At 46.0% G+C, this 26,000-nt stretch overlaps 1 protein-coding gene across 4 annotated transcripts in view; it reads left to right on the forward strand.

The window, feature by feature from the left end:
• Positions 1–26,000, forward strand: part of BBS9 (Bardet-Biedl syndrome 9) — a 1,749,160-nt gene that overhangs the window by 92,267 nt on the left and 1,630,893 nt on the right. For all 4 annotated transcript variants that reach the window (XM_069215484.1, XM_069215483.1, XM_069215485.1 and 1 more), the window contains exons 4-5: positions 7,149–7,213; positions 12,091–12,204. In XM_069215484.1, coding sequence (XP_069071585.1) covers positions 7,149–7,213; positions 12,091–12,204 — 179 coding nt within the window. The remainder of the gene's footprint in view (positions 1–7,148; positions 7,214–12,090; positions 12,205–26,000) is intronic.

The raw sequence follows: 26,000 nt of genomic DNA on the forward strand, positions 1-26,000 counted from the left end.
AAATGTATTGGGATATGCAATATTTAGCGCAATATCAGAATTCCGATATGTGTTGTAACTGGAGTTTGCTATGAGGGTCTTAGAGGCTAGTGTTTTTTAAATCTAAGGTCTTGATATCCAAGAGGACCAATTTTAATACTAAGCAAATATTTTGCAGTGCCTTTGTGATCACCCTAAACTGCGCCTGTTTCAATGCTTGAAAGAGTAAAAGTCTGATTACCCGGATCAGGTACTGTTTTGGATGCTTGCTACCCCTAGGCTGGGTAGATGGCTACACATGGGTACATACAGGAAGCAGGACTAGGTAGATTTATGTTTGGAGTACACTCGTTGGCATGGAAGTTTTTTTGTCAGGTGCTCTTTTGAAAGACCAGAACATTTCTGACTGGCCTCAAGACATTTTTCCAGAACTTTTATTTCTGAAGGATACAACTACCTGTGGATTCCTCACCTTATGAATTCTCCCAATGCGCCAGCATTCAACTGATATTTTTCCTAACTCTCCACGTCGACGAGGACATCGCAATTGCTCGGCTCCACACGTTACTCCGTCTGACATCCTCTGAGCCATAAAAAGTCCTCATCGGCGTGCTGATGTCAGTTCACTTTTTTCTGCGCCTTCAACGCTAACAGTTTTCTAAGTCCCCGTTGGATCTCAACTGTATTGAGGGAATTATTTTGTAATGCTACTATGTTTCCACCAAAGAAATCCGGGTTTAAACCTTGTAGCGAGTGCGGGGACCATATTTCAGTGATGCATCTGTACAAGAATTGCCTCTGGTGTTTGAGCTTGGATCATGACATGGCAATTTGCTGGTCCTGCCAATGCATGAACCCGAAGGCTGTAAAAGAGAAGAAAGCAAAGCTCTTTCTAACAAAGGCTAAGAAAGAGAAAAGAGATCGAGGAAGATTGAGGACTCTGGATACTTCGTCGCACAGGTCATCGGGGTCTCACAAGAAGCAACGTCGGCGGCATGAGTCATGGTGCCGCTCATCCAGAATTTGGTCGGCGTCTCAGACTTCGAGGCCACAGCGCTGCACGACTTGGGAGGTCAGCCCCACTGTGACTCCCCAACCACAGTCACCGAGGCATCTCCGGCGCCGACTTTGATTGAGATCTCTGAGTTGTCTGCAACTCCGACTCACTTTTCCCCTGCATATTCCCAAGGTCAGGAGTTTGCCAGATCCAGCACAATAACCGCAAGGGGAACAAGAGTATCCTGCCTTTCCGACTCCAGGAGCGGATCTGTCTTTGTTCCTCAATGCTATGTTTAGCATTTTTAATAGGGTGATGGTCCCCTTTGGTGCACCTGCTGGTCCCACGGGTCCGTTGGCTTTTATGCTGGGTTGCTGGCTCCGTATAAGCAGGCTCCATTTATGCCCTTTTTACCAGCAACACCTTTCGATAGTACTGGCACGGCGCCGAGGATGTCACCACCTCCACCCCAGATGCCGGCGGCACCAATGCTGGTGTCACATAGATCTCAATGCTGTACTCTGGCGCGGGGTGTGGTTTCGGCTCCTCCTCCTCCACCAGTCTTGCCCTCTCCTTTAAGGGCGACGTCGATGAATTCTCTATTGACACCACATTTGGAGTCTAGGCTAAGGTCTAGAAGAAAAGCCTTAAGACTTCTGGAAGAGCAGCAGTCTAGAGGAACAGCTACAACAACAACAGTTGGAAGAAGGAGAAATTCCTTTGCCTTCGGATGATTTCTAGGGATTAGATACTGCTAGTGGGTTGGATACATCTCCTGAGTGGGAGCTTTTATCCCCTGGAGGTGAACTCTCGGCAGAAGCGACTACCTACCATGGAGTGATTAGGAAAGTGGCAGAATTTTTGGACTTGCCACTGCCTGCGTCAGAGTAAAAAAAAAAAAAAAAAGATTCTGATGGAGGTTCTACATCCATCAGCTTCCTCTTCAGAGCCGCTTCTTCCATTCAATGACGCTTTAACAGAGCCCATATTAGAAATATGGAAGAAACTGGTTACCGAAGCTGCGGTTTCAAAGACTGTGGCCAGAATGTACAGAGTTGCTCCAGGTGATCCACAATTCTTGTCCCAACGCCAGAAAGCTTAGTGGTACAAACTTCTTGTTCTTCAAGATCGGCTCTAAGATAATTCGCTACAACACCATCTGATAAGGAGTCCTAGCGCATGGAGCAATCAGCAAAGAAATGCGTCTCCTCTGGAAGCATGTCCTTAAAATCGCTGAGGGCAACTTGTGTACTGGATAGATACATTTATGCCCTAATGGGTATGGCGAAGGAGGTCATCCCTAACTTGCCTCAGGGAGTACAGGAAAATTTTAGTGAACTGTTACAGGACAGTCAAGAGGCAGCTAAGTAGGTAATTCAGTCATGTCTGAACCCTGCGGACTCAATTGCTAGAGTCATGGGGACTTCCATTGCGTCCAGGAGCCATGCTTGGCTCAGAGGTTCTGGTTTTTCCTCTGGTGTGCAGGCTACATTGATGAACCTCCCATTTGATGGTGCAAGACTATCTGGAGCAAAGGCTTACTTAGCCCTGGAAAGGTTCATGGATAGCAGAGCCACTGCGAAATCTTTGGGCTTTCAGGCTTCTTCTACACCCTTCAGACCTTTCCGCAGATTCAGAGGGTTTGGCTGTAGGTTGTCCTTTCATGGGAGGCAACAGTCCCACAAACAACACCCTGCCAACCCTCTCTACAGGTCCTATAGGGGTCGTGGGTGAGTAATACAAAAAATGTCCATGGCACTCGAATATAGAATAAAGTCCAAATCCAAGTCTCTTAAATGACAAATTTGCTTGTATTTATTGTGTAATTCTTCGATGTCATCCAAATCAGCCCAGCCAACACGTGTTTCGTCATGCGATCAATCCTCGCTTTGACTTCATCAGGGCTCCTCTATATGAAAAATTAATCAAAAGTTTCCACAGAATAAGAATTCTGAATGTTCGTTATTTACAAGTCTCTTCCAAAACCTTGGTTGATATCCTAAATCCAAATATCGGTATGGCTCTTATTCAATTGATCAAAGTAACGGCATGAGTATTGTCATTTCTCCTGTATTAAAAAGCGTGTCCGCGTTCGTATACGAACTACACAATAAATACAAACAAATTTGTAATTTAAGAAACTTGGATTTGGACTTTATTCTATATACGAGTGCCCTGGACATTTTTTGCACATGTTTTTCGGAATTTTGGGGAAGTGGGGTGGTTTTCTTCCCTTCCAGGAGCACCGTTGTACATCTTGATGTTATAAGACACTTAGGTGTGATATTAGTGAGCACCATTCCTTATCTCAAAACACCCATTTCAAATTCTCTCTGTCGTGGGTGAGTTAGAATGCGGAGAGGCATCCAGCAGACTTCCTCCTCCTCTTCATCCCCTGGGGGAATCCAACCAGGGAAGCAGCCCATGTTCTCCCTCCATTCACCAGCATGTTATACCCGTGGGTGAAAGGCTGTGACATTTTCTCCACGAGTGGGAGTTAATAACATCAGACTCTTGGGTGTTGAGCGTAGTGAGAAAAGGTTATGCCCTTCCTTTTTGGGAGTTTCCTCCCTCCTTACCTCCCTGTAATTTATTTTGCTCAGAAGAGCATCGCCTATTGCTTCAGAAGGAGGTGCACACCCTTTTGTTAAAAGGTGCAGTGGAGTTGGTTCTGGAGCAGGAAAGGGGTCTGGGATGTCATTCAAGGTATTTCCTGAATTCTAAGAACAATAGTCGATTGAGGCTTATCTTGGACCTGAGGATTTTGAATTGGTTCCTCAAGCAGGAAAGGTTAAAAATGCTGACCCTTGCGTTGAACAAGGAGGACTGGATGGTGTCTATCAACTTGTAAGATGCTTATTTTCATATCCCTATTCTGAAGTCGCACTGGTATTTCCCGTTCATGGTATGGTCGCAGCACTACCAGTTTGCGGTCCTTCCTTTTGGTCTTACTTCTGCACCCGAGTCTTCACGAAGGTGATTGCAGTGGTTGCAGCAGCCCTCAGAAAGAAGGGAATATCTGTATTCCCTTACATGGACGATTGGCTGATCAAAGCCGAGTCCCCAGAGATCATGCTGCATCATTTGCAAGTGACAACCGAGTTGTTCAACCTGGGCTTTACGGTAAACGTGCCCAAGTCTCATCTGGAGCCCTCTCAACGCCTCCTGTTCATAGGGTCCTTTGGTCTCCAGTAGAACCAATGTTTCACTGGAATTGCAGGCAATACGTCTGCCTCTCAAGGCCTTCCTCACGTCCATTTGCAGTCAGTCAGTACATCTATTAACAGACAACACTACTGTGATGTGGTACATCAACAAGCAGGAAGGGGTAGGGTTGTACCTTCTCTGCAGAGAGGCTCTGCGGCTCTGGTCCTGGGCACACGACCATCGGATTTGCATAGTGGCAAGCCATCTGGCCGGAGTTCTCAACGTACGTGTGTAGGGTCTCAGTCGGCACTTTTCGGCCGATCACGAGTGGCGTTTCCATCCGGAAGTGGTTCTTCACGTCTTCCAGATGTGGGGAGCACCTCAGATAGACCTGTTTACCACTCAAGAGAATGCATACTGCCTGTCGTTTTGCAGCCTCCAGTATCTTATGCAAGTGGGGTTGGGGCTGTGTTTAAGCTGAACTGGAGCGACCGACTGTTTTACGCGTTTTCTCCCACACCCTTGATTCCTCAGGTTCAGAGGAAGATTCGCCAAGATTGGGCCCAAGTCATATTAATAGGCCCGGATTGGCCAAGAAGGGTGTGATACACATACCTCCTTTTACTCTCACTGTGCCTTCCTCTCACTGTGCCTTCCTCTCCATCTCCCTCAGAGGACAGTCCTCCTGTCACAGCCGCAGGGGCAGGTTCTCAGGTTCTACACCCCATCCTCCAGAGCCTGCACCTACACGCCTGGAGATTGAATGGGGCAATCTGAGTTCTTTTCGGCCAGTCGACACTCAACTAAGACTGTCTATGCCGGTAGATTGGCGAAATTTGTTACTTGGTGTGGAGAGAGACAAATTGATCCCTTAAAGGCCCATTTATCTAATATTTTGCAGTTTGCTCTTTCCTTAGCGCAGAAAGGTTGCGCAGTTGCAACAGGGTATTTGTTGGCACTGTTGACTTTTCTTTGGCTACCTGATCAGCCTTCCTTATTTAAGTCCCCTATAGTTATTAGGGTCCTTAAAGGGTTAACAAACAGGTTTCTTCCCACTCTTTTGTAATGCCTCAGTGGGATTTGAATTTAGTTTTGAATTTTTTTGATGGTTTCACCCTTTGAGCCTATGCATACTTGCCTGTTGAGGCTTTTAGTTTTTAAGACAGTTTTTCTAACAGCCATCACATCGTCTAGACGTGTGAATGGGCTTCAGGCTCTAAGTGTGAAATCACCTTTCATTACATTTCATGCTAACAAGGTGGTGCTGAGAACCAGGGCTGCTTTCCTTCCTAAGGTAGTTACTCCCTTCCATCTGGGACGAACTATAACTCTTCCGTCCTTTTACCCTCCTCCCCATCCATCAAAAGAGGAGGAAAGGCTGTATCACTTGGATCAGAGAAGGGGCCTGAGCTTCTACATAGAAAGGACGAGAGGCTTCAGAATTGATGGTCAGCTCTTCATTGGATATGTGGGCAAAAGGAAAGGCAAAGCTGTCCACAAGAGGTCTCTTTCAAGGTGGGTCATTCTTTCCATAAAGATTTGTTATGCACTAGCAAAGAAGGTTCCTCCTGCATTAGGGCTCATTCCACCAGGATTAAGTCTGCCATATCGGCTTTAGCTAGAGGTGTGCCGGTTGCTGATATTTGTAAGGCAGCAACTTGGGCTTCCCTCCACACTTTATTGTTTAGGCTCTGAAGTGAGGAGGGATGTCCATTTTGCCTGTTTTGTTTTGCAGGACTTCTTGGTTTGACCAGTCAGACACCCACCTCTGAGTGCAGGACTGCTTTGGGATTCTATTCATAAGGTGAACAATCCACAGGTAGTTGTATCCATCAGAAGAACAAGTTACTTACCTTCGGTAACGCTTTTTCTGGTGGATACAGTAGCTACCTGTGGATTCCTCACAGGCCCACCCGCCTAACCATTGCCTGTCTGGTCATACCAAGAGTACTATTGATGTTACAGACAATATGGATATTTATATATAGCTACATATATATGCATATATATATGTATGTATAGATGTATGGATGGATATATATATATATATGTATATACATATGTATATATATATATATATATATGTATATATATATGTACATATATGTGTATAAAGAATTATTTTAATATATGATGTCAGTATTCACCTGTTTGCCTCGAAGGCATGGTAAAAAATTGTGAAACTGATGTCAGCATGCTGGCAAAGACTTCTTATGGCTCTGATGACATCAGACGGAGCCGCATGCGGAGCTGAGCAATTGTGACATCCTCGTCGACGTGGAGAGCTAGGAAAACATTTCTGTCGAATGCTGGTGCATTGGGAGAATTCATAACTTGTGGAATCCACAGATAGCTACTGTATCCACTAGAAAAAGCATTACCGAAGGTAAGTAACTTGTTATTTTAAACCATCTTCTTATGTTGCATGGCTGGTAGTGAGCGACTTTGGATCAAGCCTAATGCTTGCGTCCGAGCCTCATATTAAATGTTAATTATACTTTGCATTGATACCTACTTTTTTAGGTTTGTGTGTTGAACCATTTCAGCCAGGTTAAATTTCTGGTCTGGTGCTATTTAAATGTTCACAAGATGTTAAGCAAGTTGGTATTTTGTATTGGATATTTCCATTTATTTATAGTGTGAACATATTCAGGGAAAGCCACAGCTAAAGAACGAATACTACTGATAAAACAAAACGTAATTCCTGAATACCAACAGAAGGACGTGTATCGATATAATATAAAATTGCGTTCTCTGAATTAATAATAGAATGATATTACATTACAGGTGATGATTTCCCAGATAATGCAAAATGGGGACACAGCCCATTTTTCTGCCATTTTCATATTATGATTGGCCGTAATCTTAGCTTGCTTGAACTAAATTGAAAATGGTGGCATTAATATGAGACGTACTTGTAGAATAATTTGTTGCAGAATGGTAGACTTATGAATATTGTCAAAGTGTTTTGTGACAGGGTTTACTGCAACACACATTCATAATATTGTTCTTTTGTTTTTGACAGTGGAACAGAACTGCTTCATCTGGCTGTGCTACATCCTCGAAAGTTATGTGTATATGCAGTTTCAGGTAAAAATCAATTTGCATTAATGTTTGTGTGCGACAGACTTTTCACGTGTCTTCTTCTTTAGTTTAAGAATGATTGCACTGTTTGATCCGAAACAGGGATGTTGAGAAAATTATCCACTTCAGTCAGCCCCTCATGTTTTCATAAATAGCTGAAAACATAATCCTGAACCCAGATTTCCTGCAAATAGCTGTGAATGGCATGAACATAGACTCAACACTTTGAGATCCTGCCAGGAATATTATCATGTTTGTGGCAAAAGGGTACAGAGTGTTGGGGTTGTGAGAAAGACCCTAGAGCCCTGCAACAGATACTGGGCTCTACTTTTTATGACCATGGGTGGACAGGAAAAGGAGGACAGAAACAGGCAATGGTTGGACCGAGTGAGGAAGGCCACTGGTTAGCTCTAGCTGTGGATAGAAAACAGCTATCAATTGGGAAGAATAAATGTTTAAAAGAAACCCTAGTCCACATTATTAAGTTATGTGTATTTGTAAAGCGCTCTATCACCCGTGAGGGTATCCTTTCGCTGAGAAGGTGTGTCTCTAGCCCTACCCATGGTACATTGGTTATTTGAAAAGCCAGGTTTTCACCTTCTTGCAGAATTCCAGAAGAGTGAAAGAGGCTCTTAAGTGGAGAGAGGGGACATTCCACGCTTTAGGAGCGATGTAAGATAACGCGTGTCCTTCTGATCTGGTTCTGTGTATGCGTGGAATGTTGCCGAGTAGGAGTCCTGCAGAGAGGCGATGTCTAAATGGTTGGAGAAAAAAGATGTGACTGTTCAGATCGGTAGGGCCTAAGTTCTGGAATGCCTTGACTGTGTGTGTTAGAAGTTCGAATTGAACTCATTTGTGTTTTGGAAGCCAGTGTATTTCCCTGAGGTGTGATGCAATGTGAATTGTGTGGGAGGTTGAGGATGATTCTAACTCCAGAGTTCTAGATGGTCTGTAGTCTTCTAGTGTGTTGCATGATGGTCCAGCGTAGGAGGTGTTTCCATAGTCCAACTTGCTGGTGACTAAGGTGTGAATGACAGTTTTTCTGTGTTGTTTGGGAGCCATTGGAAGATCTTCCTCAGCATCTCCATGGTGTAGAGGCAGGATGCAGTGACAGTGATGACTTGTGCAGTCATGTTCAGTTTGATGTAGATTATTATTCTGAGATTCCTGCCATTGGTTGTGGATCAGAGTTTGGCCGGCCACCAGTTGGAGTCCCATGGTTAGGTGTTCTTGCTGAAGATCATTACTTCTGTCTTGCTCATGTTCAGCTTGAGACATTTAGCTGTCATCCAGTTAGCGACTTTGGTCATTCAGGCAGTGAACTTGTTTCTTGTGTTAGGGGGCCTTTTCCAAGAGGATAAGTATTAGTTGTGTGTCGGCTGCGTAGGACAGGATGTTGTGTGCGTGGATGACATTGGCCAGATGAATCATGTATGGATTGAAGGGGTGGGGCTGGGTATTGAGAAATGAGGGATTCCGGAGATGAGTTTGCGGGCTTCCGAGGAGTAAGGTGACAGGCTGACAGCTTCTGTTCTCTCCGTTAAGGAACAGATCCAGTGGACAGCGGATCTTTGGATGCCAGTCTTGTGCAGGTGCCTGATGAGGATGGGGTGTGAGACTGTGTCAAATGCTGATGGGGAGGTCCAGGAGAATCAGGGCTGCTGTGTTTCCTCTGTCAAAGATCATATGGTTGTTGTCTGTGGTGGCGCTGAGTTCTGTTTGTGTATTGTGGTTGTGCCTGAATCCTGACTGCATGTCTTTGAGGAGCTGGTGGTTGTTGATGTGGTCGGTGAGGTGTTGGTTGATTAGTTTCTCCAAGACCTTTGCCCTTTTCCGGTTGTGGTAGGAATGAAATTGATCTATAGTTGGAAAGCATGGCTGGGTAAGCCGACGGTTTCTTGAGTAGGAGCCATGACGGTGTCACATTGACAGGTGGCCAGGAATGTGGCTGAGTTGATGGAGGCATTAAGGATGGGTGTTAGTGCTTAACTGATTGGTAGGAGTCCTTTGGTGAAGGTGTGGTGGGGCCAAGGTTCATATGGATCCTTTGAGTGGATGGTCTTCATGATGGCAGTGATATTGAGAGTGGTGACAGCAGTCCACGAGGTCAAAGTTTGTTCATCAGCTGTGATGAGAATTTGAGTTGCAGCAGTAACAGGGTCTGTTTGAGGGTAGAAGTTGCTGGTGATTTTGGATTAAGATGGTGATTTTGTCACAGAAGAATTCCGAGAGCTTGTTTCAAATGTCTTGTGAGGAGGTGATGTTGCTAGAAGCAGCAGGAGACATGGTGAAATCTTTGATGATGGCTAAGATTTCCTTGCTGCTTAGTGCTGGTGTTGATGCGATCGTGTTCCGTATCTGCTGGTGGCAGCATCTTAGGGCTGGTTTGAAGATTCCTTTCTCTGGTGTTTTCACTTGTTGTCCATTTGTGCTGAAATTGCTTGCAGTGGTGTCTCTTCAGCCTGCGTTCCTATCTGTACCAGCTGGTCTGTGGCCCAGCTCTTACCTTTGTGTTACACTTGAGGGGAGCCAAGGTGTTAGCACATTTTTGTTGACTTCCAGCAAGACGCTGGTGTGCTTGGACTGGTGCTTGGAAAGGACGACATCCCACTCCTCCTCAGAGTTGCTTTTCTAAATCTGGCAGGAGGTTCGTGTGGTGGTGCAGGCCTTGAAAAATCTACTTGCCCACTCGCTATGGTGAGTCATATTTGATCAGGTCGAGCTATTTTACGGCCTACTCACCCCTTCTGAGGAGTTGACAAAGAACAGGATGTTCTGTTCATCCAGAAAGTGAAGGAGAAATAAAGATGACTTTAAATCTTGTTCTTATCTTGTCGCAGTTGCTCTGTGTTCAGAGACAAAGGTCAAAAGTCAGTTTGTCTTCTTATAATTAATTTTCCTTGGTCTGCAGAGTTCCTGGATTTTGTAATGTGAACTGCCTGATCTGCTGCACAAAAAGTGTGAAATGAAAGGCTGTAGAGTGTCAGATTCTTCCTAACACACAGTATTTAAATAACTAAGTCAACTGTACAAACATTTTGAAATATATTTTAATAGTTGTGAAAGCCCATTTTTGTACTTCTGGTACGATTTTAAAAAATATATTTTAATAGGATGAAAACAAATCAGAACACTTTACTTGGTGATGCGCAATTGATAAATATGTTTTTTGAAACCCAATTTTCACAGATTATTGTTAATACATTATATAGTTTTGTCAGTAAAGCTGCAAGTAAGTGGAAGGGTTTTTGGACATTTCTTGGAAATTTACTGTTTGTAAATGACAGTGCGCTACCACATCATGCTTTAGTAATATACTTATTAAAAGTGAGTGTTTAAACAAAAACTGAGAAACACTCCTGCCCTGATGGTAATGCCATTGGTAAACTAAGAGGCAAGTCATGGATCATGTGTTCCCTATATGTGGGCTAGATTCTTATTATACATAGAGCAAACACATATTTAATCAAACAAAAGATGTTTTCTGTACAGCAGAAACCTGAAATCACATATTTGAATTTGCACTTGTTAGAATGAAGAAAAACGTGACTCTGTTGGCTAGGATCACACAATTTGAGACCCGTTTACGGGTCAAGTACATTTAGGTTGAGTAGATTATTCAGGTTACTCAACCTGCAGGTCTAGTAACATTTTTATGATTTTTCGAGGCCTGTGGTGGCTCTGTGATGGTGCAGGATGGGCATACTGTATACTGAAGCTGACGAAGGCGTAGTCTGTCCAGGTCATAGTTGCTGGCTTGACGACTGTGATATTGCTGATTGATGAGAAAATCAGGTTCAATAGCTGTCCAGCGGTCTGGGTGGGATCAGTAACATGCTAGATGAGGCCAAGGTTAGTGAGATTTTCTAGAAAAGCCATAGAGCTGGGGTCAGTGCAGTCTTCTAAGTGAAAGTTAAGGTCTCCAAAGAGGATGAAGGTGCTGGCTTTGATGACGAGGTGTGCAACAAAGTCTGTGATGTTACTGGTGAAATTGTTGTGGAGTCTGGGTGGTCTGTATAACAGGGTTTCACCCAGGGAGAAGTTTTCTGTGGTGCGTATCTTGAATGGGAGGTGTTCCATGTGGCTGCTGTGGGAACGTCTGTATAGGTGGTGCTGGTGATGGTAGCTTGTGGTAGCTGGCAGCTGATAGCAGGAAAATCTTACCACTACCTTGACTCCTTTTCACAGCACTCTACATCACACCAGTGCTCCCATCCACCAAAGCCCACAGACCTCTGCACCCTGTTCGTCTTTCCATCTCATGACCATCATGCTTAAGATGGAGAAGATTTTCAGTATAATTCATCCAAAACTATTGGACAGGGCAATGCTGGTTTCTCTTTGAATCTGGTTTGGCCACTTTTCTAGGAAATTTCCATCCGTGTATTTGATCTAAAACTACCACTAAAATGCGATGTTGCTATTTTGTTTGCAAACCTTTCTTACTATGCATAAATATCGGAATGTAATTTTGAGAGGTTAGTTTGTGGCCACAAACACTTGGTACACAATTGTTTATTTACTCTGGTATTTCAGATAGTTTTACACAGGCTGAAAAGGTAACATATGTGAACCTCACGTGTGCAAATGAAAGACCTAGTACAGAAAACGCTTTTAAATGTATTTCCATTACCTTCCAAAAATGTTTGTTACAATGTCATACGATGATAGCAAAAGCAGTTGAAGTCTTTTGTTATACCAGAATCTGCATTTTAGAAGCATTTTGGTGTTTTTTTAAGCAAGTAGAATATTAAATTAAAGTTTGTTCTTTTACCTATTGTCATGTATTGCAACAATATAAAACTCTTGACAAATTTGAATAGAAAAAGGTCACGCCTAACCAAAGATTCATGTTACTTTTTTGTGCTTGTTTTTTATTAAAGGAACATTGGGCAACGTAGAACATGGCAATCAGCATCAGATTAAGCTTATGTATGAACACAACCTGCAGCGCACGGCATGCAACATGACGTTTGGACCATTCGGTGGCGTGAAAGGTAAAATGCTTTTCCGTGCTCTATGAAGCAGTTTGGTGATATACATTGCAAATGCAGTCACTTGTGCATGACCGTAAAAGTTGCATTGGACAAGACGACCCGCAGGGTGAGACAGTTCGAGCCCTTGACCATCACTGTGTTGTGTGGGTGAGATGCTGCCGTGCAGTTCGCCAGCTGGAGGCCGTTTTTTAATGGCGGTTCTAGGTCCTGTCTGCAGTGTTTTATTTCTTTTAGGCATAGCTCTTCTGGTTGTAATGGTGGTTCTTTTACAAATAGGCAGTTACCTTTTGGACCGCTTCATGTGAGATTGGGTACAGTTTCCTCACAGTCGAACAGTTTTCACTGTAGCGAGACAACGAACAGATTTACCAAAAGTGTTACTTTTAATCATTTCAAATGCATGTGAGAACTGGAAATCAAATCACCTGTACTGCAAATACTTTAAAATGCAAGAGGTTCCCTCCAGACTTGCAGCAGTGGTTTAGCCTCGTGTATTTGCATAAATCACGTGTCTAGACAAATATAATCACACAATTGTTCATGCTTTAGTGATATGGTATGATGTTGTTCATTAAAATACACACTTGCTGTTGGTCCTTTCAATTCCTGTTAAGTCCGGGTGCTGTGTATTTTTTTGTATTGAATGCAGTAAAGATAAGCGCTTTCTATGGCTTTCTTTGTGTATTTGTTCTCAGAATAGAAAGCAGGCTGTGTGCTCTTGAAGACTTGGTGCAGCTGTTGCTAAAGGAAAAGTGACACGCTGTTGATATGTGCTTGTTGCTTCGAGTGTTGCTCTACTCTTTAATTGAAGACCATTTCATGCGAGTTGCAGGCGCTCCCTGGTTCTATCCCTGGTTCTATCCCTGGTTCTATCCCTTCTTCATCCTTGCATCTTCTGTGTTGGTCGGGCTGTATGCCTTGGGATGTAGGAAGAATGGAGTGAGGCGACGACGATTTGGGCAATCACACGGGGGCGGGCCGCTGTGGATTTTCCCATCTCCTGATTGAGTAGGCTAAGAGCTGACTTGATGTTTGGGTTGCACAGTTCGAGAGGTTCCGTGGCTGCCTTTATTGTAAGCGTATAGTGAAAAAAAGCCGAGTTTTTGTCTAAATATACAAATTGTGTTTGAGTGAAATTGGTCAATATTTGCTACATTATTTTCTATTTTGAGTGTGTTTTTGGACAGTTTATCACATAATATTTCGGACTCAACGTTTATGAAAAGGGCTTTATAAAAACTACAAAATGGTAAAAAGAAGTTAGGATTATAACCTGTCTCCTCAATGCCGGCTACATATGTCTCTGTGTTGCTGGCATGTTAAAAAGACATGATTATGTGGGCATCAGCTAAACCTACACTCAATTCAGGCACGTTTTGAAGAGTGGGGTGTGAGTGAATTTGTATTCAGGTTCAGAATGTATCGCGCTGTGAAAAATCTGTGTAACTAGAGCGCATAGGTTTAAATCGCAACCAGCCTTCCATTCTTTCATGCTAAAGCAAACGCACGTCCTTGGGGGACTAGCAACGCTGGCTTTGAAAGTACACTATAATCTGAACTTCATCAAACATTAATATGGCATTGAGCCTGGCCTATGCAATGTCAGTACCTGCGATATCAAAAGTGGACTCACGATGGCAGCAGAATGTCAGCCATGCGACGTTTTCGAAGCTGAAAATTATCGGGCCCAGTCCCTGGTGTCCTAATGGGAAGTGGCTAGCAGCATTCCTTTCCGCGATATCACGAGCTTTGGCCTGTATAGGACTCATTGGCGTGGCAATGGACAGCACTGGGCGCTGTGCAGCCAGTTGCTAAAACATAGCTGTATTGTTTGGTGCCTTTGAGCTCATATCTACCCCTGCATTTGTATGAAGATAGCATGTTTGTCAAAATACGAACTTAGATTTGCTGAGTTTACAAAAATCGTGCAAAATATAGTAATAAATGTTATGTCCGTATTTTTAAAATGGTTCATTGAGACTGTTGGCGAAAATAATTGCAACGATAGATGAATGCATGTATTTACTTCCCATGGCAAATTGTATGCACCGTTGTTCATGTGTCTTCCCATACTCCCAGTAGGAAACCACATTCTGTCGATTATAATTATAAAGAAAATGCTGTCATGTCAGTTTCACGATTTCGGTCTATTTCAGCGCAAGTTCGAATGTGTGTCATCGTAATGAGACGTACACTGCCTATTAAACCTCTTACAGAGCCAGATTCTCATGAGAAGGCACAATGTACGCCTTCTGGTTTTCCATCACGTTTGGAATCCATTTTCAGATTTTTGGTATTCGGAACGCATTTCAGGCTTAGTTTACACATGGGAACCTGTGACTGCTGCTGTTTCCCAGGAGCGATCGCACGTGTAAATCTTTACCTATTTGGAAATGTGAGAGGGAGGGTGGGGATTGCTGTTTCCAAGTTAAGGCGATCAGCTGTCTCGCTGCGTGGAGCAGGTGGCTAGTGAGTATCCAGTCTGTGGCAGTCAGGGCTGTCAGGACCTCGGGCCCTAGGCCCAGGATAACTGTGAGGAAGGTGGCGGGGATAGGGTAACCCAAAACATCCTTAATGTGACTCAGGATCTCCTTCCAGAATGTCTGTCTGAGGGGGCATGTCAACCATGTATGGATAAAGTCTCCCACATCTCGTGTACATCTCCAGCAAATCAGGGAGGTACTCAGGAAGATGGTTGACAAGCGAAAAGGAGTATAGTACCATCGGTACATGAGTTTATAAGCTGTTTCCCGCAGGGAGAGGCTACGGTATGTTTTGGGGAGATCTCGCCACAAGGTGTCCCATTGCTTAGGTGTGAATTCTTCTGTAATTTCTGTACCCCATAGGGATCGGTAGTAGTGTGTAGGCATGTTTGTGGAGTGCTGAAGTGTGCAATATGTATTAGACATAAGTCCTTTCGTCCCGCAATAGGTCCGAACCAGTATCTCAACTGGGGCGTAGGGGTGTTATGATCGCTGGTAGGTCGTGGGATGGAGTGCCCAGTGACATAGCTGAAGATATTCTAGCCAGGCCGTACCTGAGAGGCCATATTCCTCTCGACATTGCTCAAATGTCTTTAATGTGGTTACTCGAAAAAGGTCCATTAGTGTCCGACAATTTTTATCGGTCCATGCCCTGAAGGCTTGAGGGGACAGAACAGGCGGGAAGTCTGGGTTTTGGGAGATTGGGGTGTTCCGAGAGGGAAAAGGTGGTCAGCTCACATGTTGTTTCCAGCTTGTCCCAAAGTTCAAGTACTGTTTTAGTCGGAGTTACTGCGTACGCGCTATGGGGCAAGCATGCTTAGGGAGCCAGGCTAGGCTCCACAGGAACCTGCAGGCTACTGCCCTTTCCATGTGAAATCAATGGGCTTCTCTTTCGTGCGCCACCCATGCAGAGATAAAGTGCAGGTGTGCCGCCCAATAGTGCTCCAAAAGATTGGGGCACGCCAGTCCCCCTCTTTCTCTAGCTTGCATCAAGAGTGTAGTAGAGATTCAAGGCTTCTTCCCGCCTCAGATGAATGACCTCGACTCACGTTGGAATCATTGTATATCATCGTGAAGACGTGGGGTGGAGAGGGTTTGGAAGAGGTACAGGACCAGAGGGAGAATATTTATTTTAATAACATTGATCCTGCCCAGTCAAGAGACAGATAGGTGTTTCCATTGTCTAAGGTCCTCAGTGAGCACACAGCATGGGGGGGACCAATTGGCTGCTGACCAGGTTGTTAATGTGGCCATTAGGGTGAGACCTAGATATTTGAGTGTAGAAGGCAAGGTGAAGGGGGCTAGCTGTTGCAACTTTGGCACGACCGTGGATGAAATATTCAAGTTTAAGATGCTGGATTTTGCCATATTGACTTCGAAACCGGAGACCACTTCAAAAGTGTGCAAACATGTCACCCCTGCAGGGAGCGAGAGATCAGGGCGAGTCAGGGTAAGTTGCAGGTCATCCGCAAAGAGGTTGACCTTGTGCATATGTGGCCTGCGAAGGGTATTCCTGTGATCGCCTGAGTTCGGTGTATCATTATCGGTAGGGGCTCTACCACCAATGCAAATTACAGGGGTGAAAGATGGCACCCCTGTCTGGTTCCTCTGCCTATGGCAATGGGGTGTGTGACAAGGCCATTGATCCATATCGCTGCTGTCGGTGCAGCATAGGAGGCCATGATTCAACTAACCATTGTGGGGCCTAGACCTATTTTCTGGAGGACGGAGTGGAGAAAGGTCCAGTCGACCCTTTAAGATGCCTTTTCTGCGTCAAGCGACAGGAGGTAGGCTGGTATCTGGTGACGCTGGACCTCCTCCACCAGTTGGGCTGCTCTGCGCACGTTGTCCGCACCCTGGGGGTTTCGGATAAATATGACCTGGTTGGGATCAATTAGTGATGGGAGGAAGTGTTCCTGTCTAGAGGAAAGAATTGTAGTAAAGATTTTGGCATCTGTGTTAAGAAGGGCGATGAAGCGGTATGATGAGCATAGGGTCGGGTCTTTGCCCGGTTTGGATAATAATGCAATTTCCGCCTCTGCCATGGTCGGGATCAGGCCTGAGGTAGCTGTAAAGCAATTAAACAGCCGCAGCATGTGATCTCCTATTTCAGGAAGGAAGACTCTGTAAAAGTTAACCTGTAGTCCATCTGGCCTAGGCGATTTGACCACCAGGAGACCAGTCAGATTTCTTCTAGAGTAACCCGGCCATCAAGCTCCTCTGTGTGGCCGGGGTGGAGCGGGGCCCATTCGCACTCGGACAGATTTACATGCCAAGTGTATAGGGTCATATGGTTTGATAATAGGTCAGAAATGTAAGCCGCTTATCGCGTTCTGTTATTGCCCACCCGGCGTCTGGCGTGCAGAGGTTAGCTATGTAGGGACGTGCCTGTTGGTGATGCAGCCTGCAGGCCAGATGTGCACCCACTTTGTTGCCTCCTTCGTAGTAGCCCTGCTTAAGAGCCAGCAGTGACCGTTCAGCTTTATTGGTTCTATGTGCCCGCAGTTGCCCCCGCAGGATAGCTAGCTGTTGCTTCTGCCTTCGAGTGGGGTTTACCTTATCCAGTTGTTCTAGGGTCGCAATTTCAGTGGTTATGCCGTCCTCCATAAGTCTGGTCTCCCTGCCCCAGGCAATAGCAATGGAGGAAATGATTCCTTATACTGTGGCTTTGAAGCCGTCCCTAAACACAGGAAGAGGGACGTTGCATTCGGTGTTATGAGTAAAGTAGTCAGAGATGCCTCTATGTATCTCTGCTATGTCTGTCGGATCGCAGAGAAGTTGTAGCGGTGAACACCATTTTGTGGCACCTTCGTTGTGGAAGGAGACAGCCGTGGCCAGTAGAGAGCAATGTGTGCATGTTCTGAAATTGAAATGTCAGAGATTTCGGCAATTGTAGTATACGGAGAAGGGTATGGGCGATGAGTATATAATCTATGCATGAGTATGTGAGTGAGTGAGTGTGTGAGTAGAAGGAGAAATCCTGAGTGTCAGGGTGCATATGTCTTCAGGCATCCACTGCCCCAGGGACGTGATTTCTACTTTCAGCGGCACTGACATTTCCCCCGTTCTCTGGTAGGTGGTGGTCCCAGACTAATTTGAGGTCTCCTCCAACTATCATGTCCCCCTCGACCCCCTGAGGCTGTTCCTTGAGGACACGCCGGATGAAGGCCTCTTGAGATGTGTTCTGCGCATATAGGTTCAGCATGGTGAGCTTGGTCTTCCCCTTAAGGAGATTTAAAACGAGACAGCGTCCCTATCTATCCCTTATTGCTTTTGTAATAGTGCACCCTAAAGTAGGCTTGCAGGGCATACCCACTCCCACCCTTTTAGTATCAGCAGAAGCCCAGTAACAGAAAGGATAGCACAGGTGCGCCCTTCGGTGCTTGTCCACTCCTCTCAGGTTTGTCACCTGTAGGAAAACTACATCTTGGAAATGGTGAAGGATATAACCCCAAATCTGTTTGCATTTGCTTGGGGAATTGAGCCTACAAATGTTTAGAGAGAGATTTTAATTACCATTAGGGAAAAACATTGTGGGAGGAGGGAATTTCTGTGTCTGTTGCCAAGCGGGCCTACAATCAGTGGGCTAGTATAGGTGTGGTGAGGGGGCTCAGGGCAGAATAAGATACCAGAGTGCTTCCAGATCCGAAAAAGAAAACCATTAATGAACAATAAACAACAATTGGGGGCCGGTCAGGTCCAACTCGTGCGACCGGTTGCCACACAGACCAGCACCACAGTGTCTGTGTCTCGTCTGAGGTGTCGCCCTCTCGCATCCTGAATCGCTGGGTGGGGGTCATCGTATCCAGGTTGCAGCAGAGCTCGGGGAGGAGAGCATATGTCTATCCGGGTCTCTCACAGCCACATCAGTGCATATTGAGAGCGGCAGCCATGATTGCTACCAGGGAAGAGCGTGCGTTTATCACCAGTACATGCTGAGGGCTGCAGCCATGGCGCCAGTGTGGTTCAATAGCGGAGGCTCAGTAGAGTCATGATAGGCCCCCGGTCATGGGGTGTCTGGTGAAGACGCAGTCGGAGAGCGAATGGGAGCCATGGGGCAGGTGGTGTATGATTTCTCTTTTGGTCTCCAGAGCTGCTGCTTCGCTGGGGCTTTTGTTGGAGTGTTGATGGTGATCGGTGGTCCAGACTGGCTTAGAGCAGGGCTTGGGCGCTGTGCCTTCGGAGGCAGAGTGCCGTTCAGTGGTAGGTGGAGTAAGGCCCAGTAGGTCCTCTGCCTCTCGCAGGGAACGTAGCATGCGCCTCCTGCACCCTCACATGGAGAGGAGTGCGAACAGGTGCCCTCACTGATATTGGATGTTCATGCTCCGTAGTTTGTCTGTCACTGCTTTAAAGTCCTGTCTGTGTTGGAGCGTTATAGTGGAGAGGTCCTGGTACAGTTGTATCGTGTGCCCTTGGAAAGCCAGGTCATTTTTTTTGTCGAGAACGTGGAGGATGGCCTCCTCCGTAAAGTAATGCAGGGCTGGTTGGGATATCAGGGAATACATTGGCACTGCCTGGGGCACCGGCCACTTGGTGGGCACGATCTAGGGTGGGCAGAGGGATGTCAGAGTCTCTCCTGACTGATTAAAGAAGAGCCGCCATAAATGCTATAATATCGGTGCCGCCCGGTCCCCGAGACACCCCTCAGATACGAATGTTATTGCACTGTCCCCTGTTTCGAGGTCTTCCTGCTTGGCTTGAAGCTCAATGTGTTGTTCCTCAAGGGTAGCAATGCATCTCCAGAGTGCCTCCTGATATTCTGCACACACATCCACTGCGCGTTCTAGGTCACCGGCCCGCTCTCCTATCTCGGTGACTTGATGCATGTCTTGAGGTCAGCTTTAGTGGAGCCAATTCCGTGCGTATTTCCTGCTGAAATTGTGCTATGTAGTCTTGTGTGACTGTGACCGTGGGGGGAGGCATGTTGGGCTCCTCGTGAGAAGGTTGCGGTTTGTCTTTATCCATCATTCCAGGCTTATTCCAGAGTGAGGGTAGTGGAACCTCTTTAGCAAGCTTAGTGCGTGGCATAGTCAAAGAGGAGGAGAACACCCATCCCCAGTACACGGACAGTGCACCAGGCAAGAATGGGCTTCTTCAACAGGTAAGTGGGGGTGTCACCGGATGTCCACTTACCTGGGACCTTTGCATGTCTCCTCTCAGTGTTGGTTTTGCTGAGGGTTAGATCTGGGAGAAAAGTTGCCCTTTAGCGCCAGGCGGGGTGGCATCCAGAAAGCAGTGCGCAGGAGGTCCATGCAAGTGAGTCAGGCCGTGAGGCAGGTGGGGTTAGGGTGCAGTATGGTGGCTGGGTGTCCGTTAGTGGTGCTAGCAGGCAGTGGCCTTCTTTAATTGTCCATGTTGCACGCTGTAGGGGGGCAGAGGTCCAAGCCCCCCCCCTCAATGTAGTTGCACTCAGAATTTGGGGGGGGGGGGTCCAAGGCTCACAAGTGCTCCACCAGGTCTGCCAGGAAGCAGAGGGCACCTGTCGCTCCCGGGATGAATGAGGACCATCAGTCCAGGTGGCGCACAATTGGTGGCTCCCAGCTCCCAAAAAGGCTTAAGTCGCTCCAGGGACATCAGCAGGGCTTTCCCCTTGCTTTGTAGGGCCAGGACAAAGGCCCTACGCCTACTCAGGCTGCACTGTTTTGTATTGGGGGTCCCTGAGGTCCCAATCGCCCCCATCAGTCCATAGGCGCGGCGTACCTTCTTTGAAGTCCCTCACTCCTGCGGCATCAAGACGCTAGGATCCACCCCCACTCTGCCAGAGAGGCAAGGGGCCAGAAGGAGGCCAAAACTATTCTCAGAGGTAGTTCTAGGCGCAGGGGGCGCCACCATGCCAGGAAGGCCAAACCACTAGGCCTCACTGAGTTCTTCACGGCCCCAGGTCGGTCAACGGTCGGCACCCCGAGGTCTTGTGCAGAGGCGGTGGCCCGAGGTGCTTACCAGGCCGCCCGAGGGTAGATCCCTTGGTGCATGATCGTACCGACGGCAACGACAGGCCCATCACCTTTAGTGTCTCCAAGGCAGCCCAAGTCTCTTCAATTAGGTTGCCCAAGCCGCCAAAAGCCACAGCCCCTCGGTCAGAGGGGCGATCGTCAGGGCCTCCAGTGACCAGCAGCCAGGTCAGCAGGGGCGTGGGCATGACGCGCCCCGAACTGTGCTTGGCTCTGGGCCAGAAGCAGCTACAGGCCAGCGGCTGCGGGCCTTCAGGGTGGCAGGATGCGTCTGGCTCCAGCGGTTGCCGCCACTTTCACCATCCGGCCAGAGCCAATCCCAGAGTACAGATGAGTGTCTGTAGGGTGGGGGTCATGCCAGTTGGTTCCCCCCCCTAGACTTGTGGTACATGACCCGGCTGCAGTGCTTGAAATGGTGGTCAAGAAATGGCATGGAGCCCGAAGAGAAGGGAGAACACGTCTCACTCCATTGTGCGCTACAGGAGATGAGCTGGACACAGAATCTGAAGCTTCCCACCCCCTGGCGATGGCCATTGAAGCCTTCGAGGAAGATAGGGGGAATGCACCCTATGACAACACAGCTTCAGACTTGGCTGTGGCCTCGTAACAGGTACAGGCTGCCATCGTGAAATTACATGCCTGCAAGACACCTGGGCCAAATGTCATCACAACTGAACTCCACAAGAGGTACACAAAGCTCCTTATCCAGCACTTAATAAACATGTACAGTGAGGTGGGGTAGATAGGAGAACTGCCCCCGGATCTCCGAAAGACCACCATAATTGCCCTCCCTAAGGAAGGGAAACCAAGGGACAGATGTGACTCATTTCCATGATTAACGTTGAAACCAAAATATTGGGCAACATCCTTGCCGCTCCCTTATTACAGGTTATCATCTTGTTGTTCCATCAAGACCAATCGGTTTTCATGCCTGGGAGCTCAACATGCAGTGCACACACAATTGGTTTAACTTGGTACAGACATGACAAGAACCACACATCTTTTTATCCCTAGATGCTGAGAAGAAATTCAATGCAGTGCATTTGCCTTTTCTTCAACAGACATTGATAACATTTGGGTTTGGCTTTAAGTACCGGAGATGGGAAGCAATCTTATACCAAAACACCGTAGCCACTGTCAGGGTTAACGGGAAAGTGTCTACCGAATTTCAGATCGGTAGGGGAACCAGATAGGAAGGCCTTTTGTCACCACTCCTGTTTGCCTTAACAATAGAATCTCTGGCATGTAAGATACGTCACCATCAAGGGGTTGAGGTTTTCAGGGTGGCAGAAGAGGACAAATTGACAGAGAAAATATCCCTGTACACTGACATTATCCTCCTATACATAACCAAACCGAGGACTGCCACCCTGGCGCTTGCCAGATTCTGGACGAATATGGCTCTTATGCGGGCTACAAAATCAACTGGGACAACTCTGTGAAATATACCCCCCATAAGATACCGGAGTCTATGGGGCTACCCTCTGGACTCAGAGTGTTAGAAGAAGTGTTTAAATACCTGGGAATATTTATGACTTTACAGAAAGAAATATGCCTCTACTGGAAAATGGGTAGATTCATGCTCTAAATCCAGGTGGATGTCGCTAGATGGAGGAGTCTTCCTCTCTGATTGGCCGGGCGTGCAGTTTTGTTTAAAATGATCACGCTATTTACTGTACATACTTCAAAACACATACTACCTGATCCCACTGACAACATTTACATAGATCAACAAAGAGTTGATGATCCTACTATGGGATGGGAGGAACCCAGGTATTTCACTTAAAACATTACAAATAAACCAGTACAGTGGAGGGCCTGGCCTTGCCAGAAGTGGACGGTTACTACTGGGCAACACATCTAATTAGTAACATAAACAATAGGATTTAGGCCCTATATGTCCACCCTACATTCAGTCTTGAGAGAGCCCTGTTCGCACACAGAACACATACATACTACCTATATAGGGGGGGGGGCAGAGACTCCTGCCTGCAACAAAGGTAAGCCTAAAAGCTTGTGCAAAGCGACCAAAACACTGGGATGGGCAAATAGAATGACTAAGGAAACATCTCTATGGAAAGGGACATGGCTCCGAGAACTTGCAAAACTAGAGGGCATTGGGGCTTGGGACACCATTGGTATCTCTAAGGTAGGGGCCATTATCAAAGATGGAGACATTACGTCCTTCTCTGAAATGAAGGCAGAAACGAGCTACACACATCACAGTTCCTTCACTACGCTCTGCTCAGGCACGCATTGAGGGCGGAAGGGGTGGAAGTGGGGGATATACCAGACTATGCCCCATTGGAGGGCGTGTTCTCATGGATGAGTTAGAAAGGGGTGCTATCTTGGCCACTTACAGAACCATAAATAACAATATGCCGGATTTGCTAGGCCCACTGAGAGAAAGATGGCAAAGGCATGTGGGCGGTCTAGAAGATGTGTACTGGGAGTTGGCATTAATGCACCCCCAGGAGGGTTCAATCAAGATGCGTCTACGATTATTACAGTTCAGAATACTGCATAGAATATATTTTGACCGCCGCAGACTGCACCGTATGGGACATGCATCCTCCCCCCACTTGTCCCCGCTGTGTGGATGCAGTAGGTTCCTTCATTCATGTCCTATGGGAATGCCCAATAATCTGTATATAATGGTCCGAAATTATTGGTAAACTCTAGGCCCTAATGGGCACAAGGCCTCCACTGAAGTATACAGGTCAAAATCTCCCTCGGGCATTGCTGTATTCCAAGGGAATATTGTCAGTTGTGTGGTGAAGTTAAGGTTCTAAAATTTAAACTCTTGTGATTTCCACCAGGCTTCCTCCAAAAGGATGCCAGTTTGACCTCCACTCTCACTGTAGTACACCTGGTAGGCTTCTGGTCTGAGCATGTTCTAGGCACAGGCTTTTGTGTGATATGCACATAAGATCTTCTTAACGTGAGCCGGATGGAGTCTACAGGGAGTGCAGAATTATTAGGCAAGTTGTATTTTTGAGGATTAATTTTATTATTGAACAACAACCATGTTCTCAATGAACCCAAAAAATATCAAAGCTGAATATTTTTGGAAGTAGTTTTTAGTTTGTTTTTAGTTTTAGCTATGTTAGGGGGATATCTGTGTGTGCAGGTGACTATTACTGTGCATAATTATTAGGCAACTTAACAAAAAAATATATATACCCATTTCAATTATTTATTATTACCAGTGAAACCAATATAACATCTCAACATTCACAAATATACATTTCTGACATTCAAAAACAAAACAAAAACAAATCAGTGACCAATATAGCCACCTTTCTTTGCAAGGACACTCAAAAGCCTGCCATCCATGGATTCTGTCAGTGTTTTGATCTGTTCACCATCAACATTGCGTGCAGCAGCAACCACAGCCTCCCAGACACTGTTCAGAGAGGTGTACTGTTTTCCCTCCTTGTAAATCTCACATTTGATGAAGGACCACAGGTTCTCAATGGGGTTCAGATCAGGTGAACAAGGAGGCCATGTCATTAAATTTCCTTCTTTTATACCCTTTCTTGCCAGCCACGCTGTGGAGTACTTGGACGCGTGTGATGGAGCATTGTCCTGCATGAAAATCATGTTTTTCTTGAAGGATGCAGACTTCTTCCTGTACCACTGCTTGAAGAAGGTGTCTTCCAGGAACTGGCAGTAGGACTGGGAGTTGAGCTTGACTCCATCCTCAACCCGAAAAGGCCCCACAAGCTCATCTTTGATGATACCAGCCCAAACCAGTACTCCACCTCCACCTTGCTGGCGTCTGAGTCGGACTGGAGCTCTCTGCCCTTTACCAATCCAGCCACGGGCCCATCCATCTGGCCCATCAAGACTCACTCTCATTTCATCAGTCCATAAAACCTTAGAAAAATCAGTCTTGAGATATTTCTTGGCCCAGTCTTGACGTTTCAGCTTGTGTGTCTTGTTCAGTGGTGGTCGTCTTTCAGCCTTTCTTACCTTGGCCATGTCTCTGAGTATTGCACACCTTGTGCTTTTGGGCACTCCAGTGATGTTGCAGCTCTGAAATATGGCCAAACTGGTGGCAAGTGGCATCGTGGCAGCTGCACGCTTGACTTTTCTCAGTTCATGGGCAGTTATTTTGCGCCTTGGTTTTTCCACACGCTTCTTGCGACCCTGTTGACTATTTTGAATGAAACGCTTGATTGTTCGATGATCACGCTTCAGAAGCTTTGCAATTTTAAGAGTGCTGCATCCCTCTGCAAGATATCTCACTATTTTTGACTTTTCTGAGCCTGTCATGTCCTTCTTTTGACCCATTTTGCCAAAGGAAAGGAAGTTGCCTAATAATTATGCACACCTGATATAGGGTGTTGATGTCATTAGACCACACCCCTTCTCATTACAGAGATGCACATCACCTAATATGCTTAATTGGTAGTAGGCTTTCGAGCCTATACAGCTTGGAGTAAGACAACATGCATAAAGAGGATGATGTGGTCAAAATACTCATTTGCCTAATAATTCTGCACTCCCTGTACTGTTTAACGAGCACAAGAGTGCCATTGTGATGTGGAACTCACTAAGAATAATACCAAAGTGATCCTCTCATAAAACCACTAGACACCAGGGAAAGCTTCTGTGTGTGTGCAAACTGGAATTTGGCTGACAGTCTGTATGTACTGGCGTTTGGCTGGCTGTGTGTGGACTGGTATTTGGCTGGTGGTGTATGTGGACTGGCTTCTGGTCAGCAATGTGTGTGGCTGGCATTTTGATGGTGGTGTGCAATGTGGTGTTTGGCTAGGGGAAGGTTCAATCCCTTCAAGGGTATCAAATTTTTGTGCCTTTGCTTTACGCCCCCCCCCCCCTCCTTGGGAGCAGATTGAACGTTTGAGATGCTGATCTGCCCCCAGGGCAGACTAAATAGTGTTTTATAATGTGAACAGTTTTATTACGGGTGATTTGCCACGCTTTAAAAAGCCTTGATTGTTTGATTGAGAACTCAAGAAGTGGCTGTCTGAATAAACAGATCACCACGAAGTAGTTAGCAACTCAAGCGCCTTGAGACCCTCACTTGCCATGTTTTTATAAATCCTTGATTGAGTAGTTTGATAATATTCCATAAAAGCATTGAAAGTGGTTAGTTGTGCTGTGGTAAGACTTGCTCATAATCCATAAATTGCCTCACTTTGCACTCTTAAGCCTTACATTATTATCAGATATCAGAAGTGTGGAAGAGATAGATTTTCCTTGGCATTATTCATCCAATAATCCGGGAAAGGGTGGTTGGCTGTGTTATAGCGTATCTTGGCGTTATACCATTGCTGCTTGTGCTAAGATTCTGCTTTTGATTTATCATCAAGAGTATAGTTTTGCTGAAAATATA

The sequence above is a fragment of the Pleurodeles waltl genome, chromosome 2_1, assembly GCF_031143425.1.
Source record: "Pleurodeles waltl isolate 20211129_DDA chromosome 2_1, aPleWal1.hap1.20221129, whole genome shotgun sequence".
In the NCBI taxonomy this organism is placed as follows: domain Eukaryota; kingdom Metazoa; phylum Chordata; class Amphibia; order Caudata; family Salamandridae; genus Pleurodeles; species Pleurodeles waltl.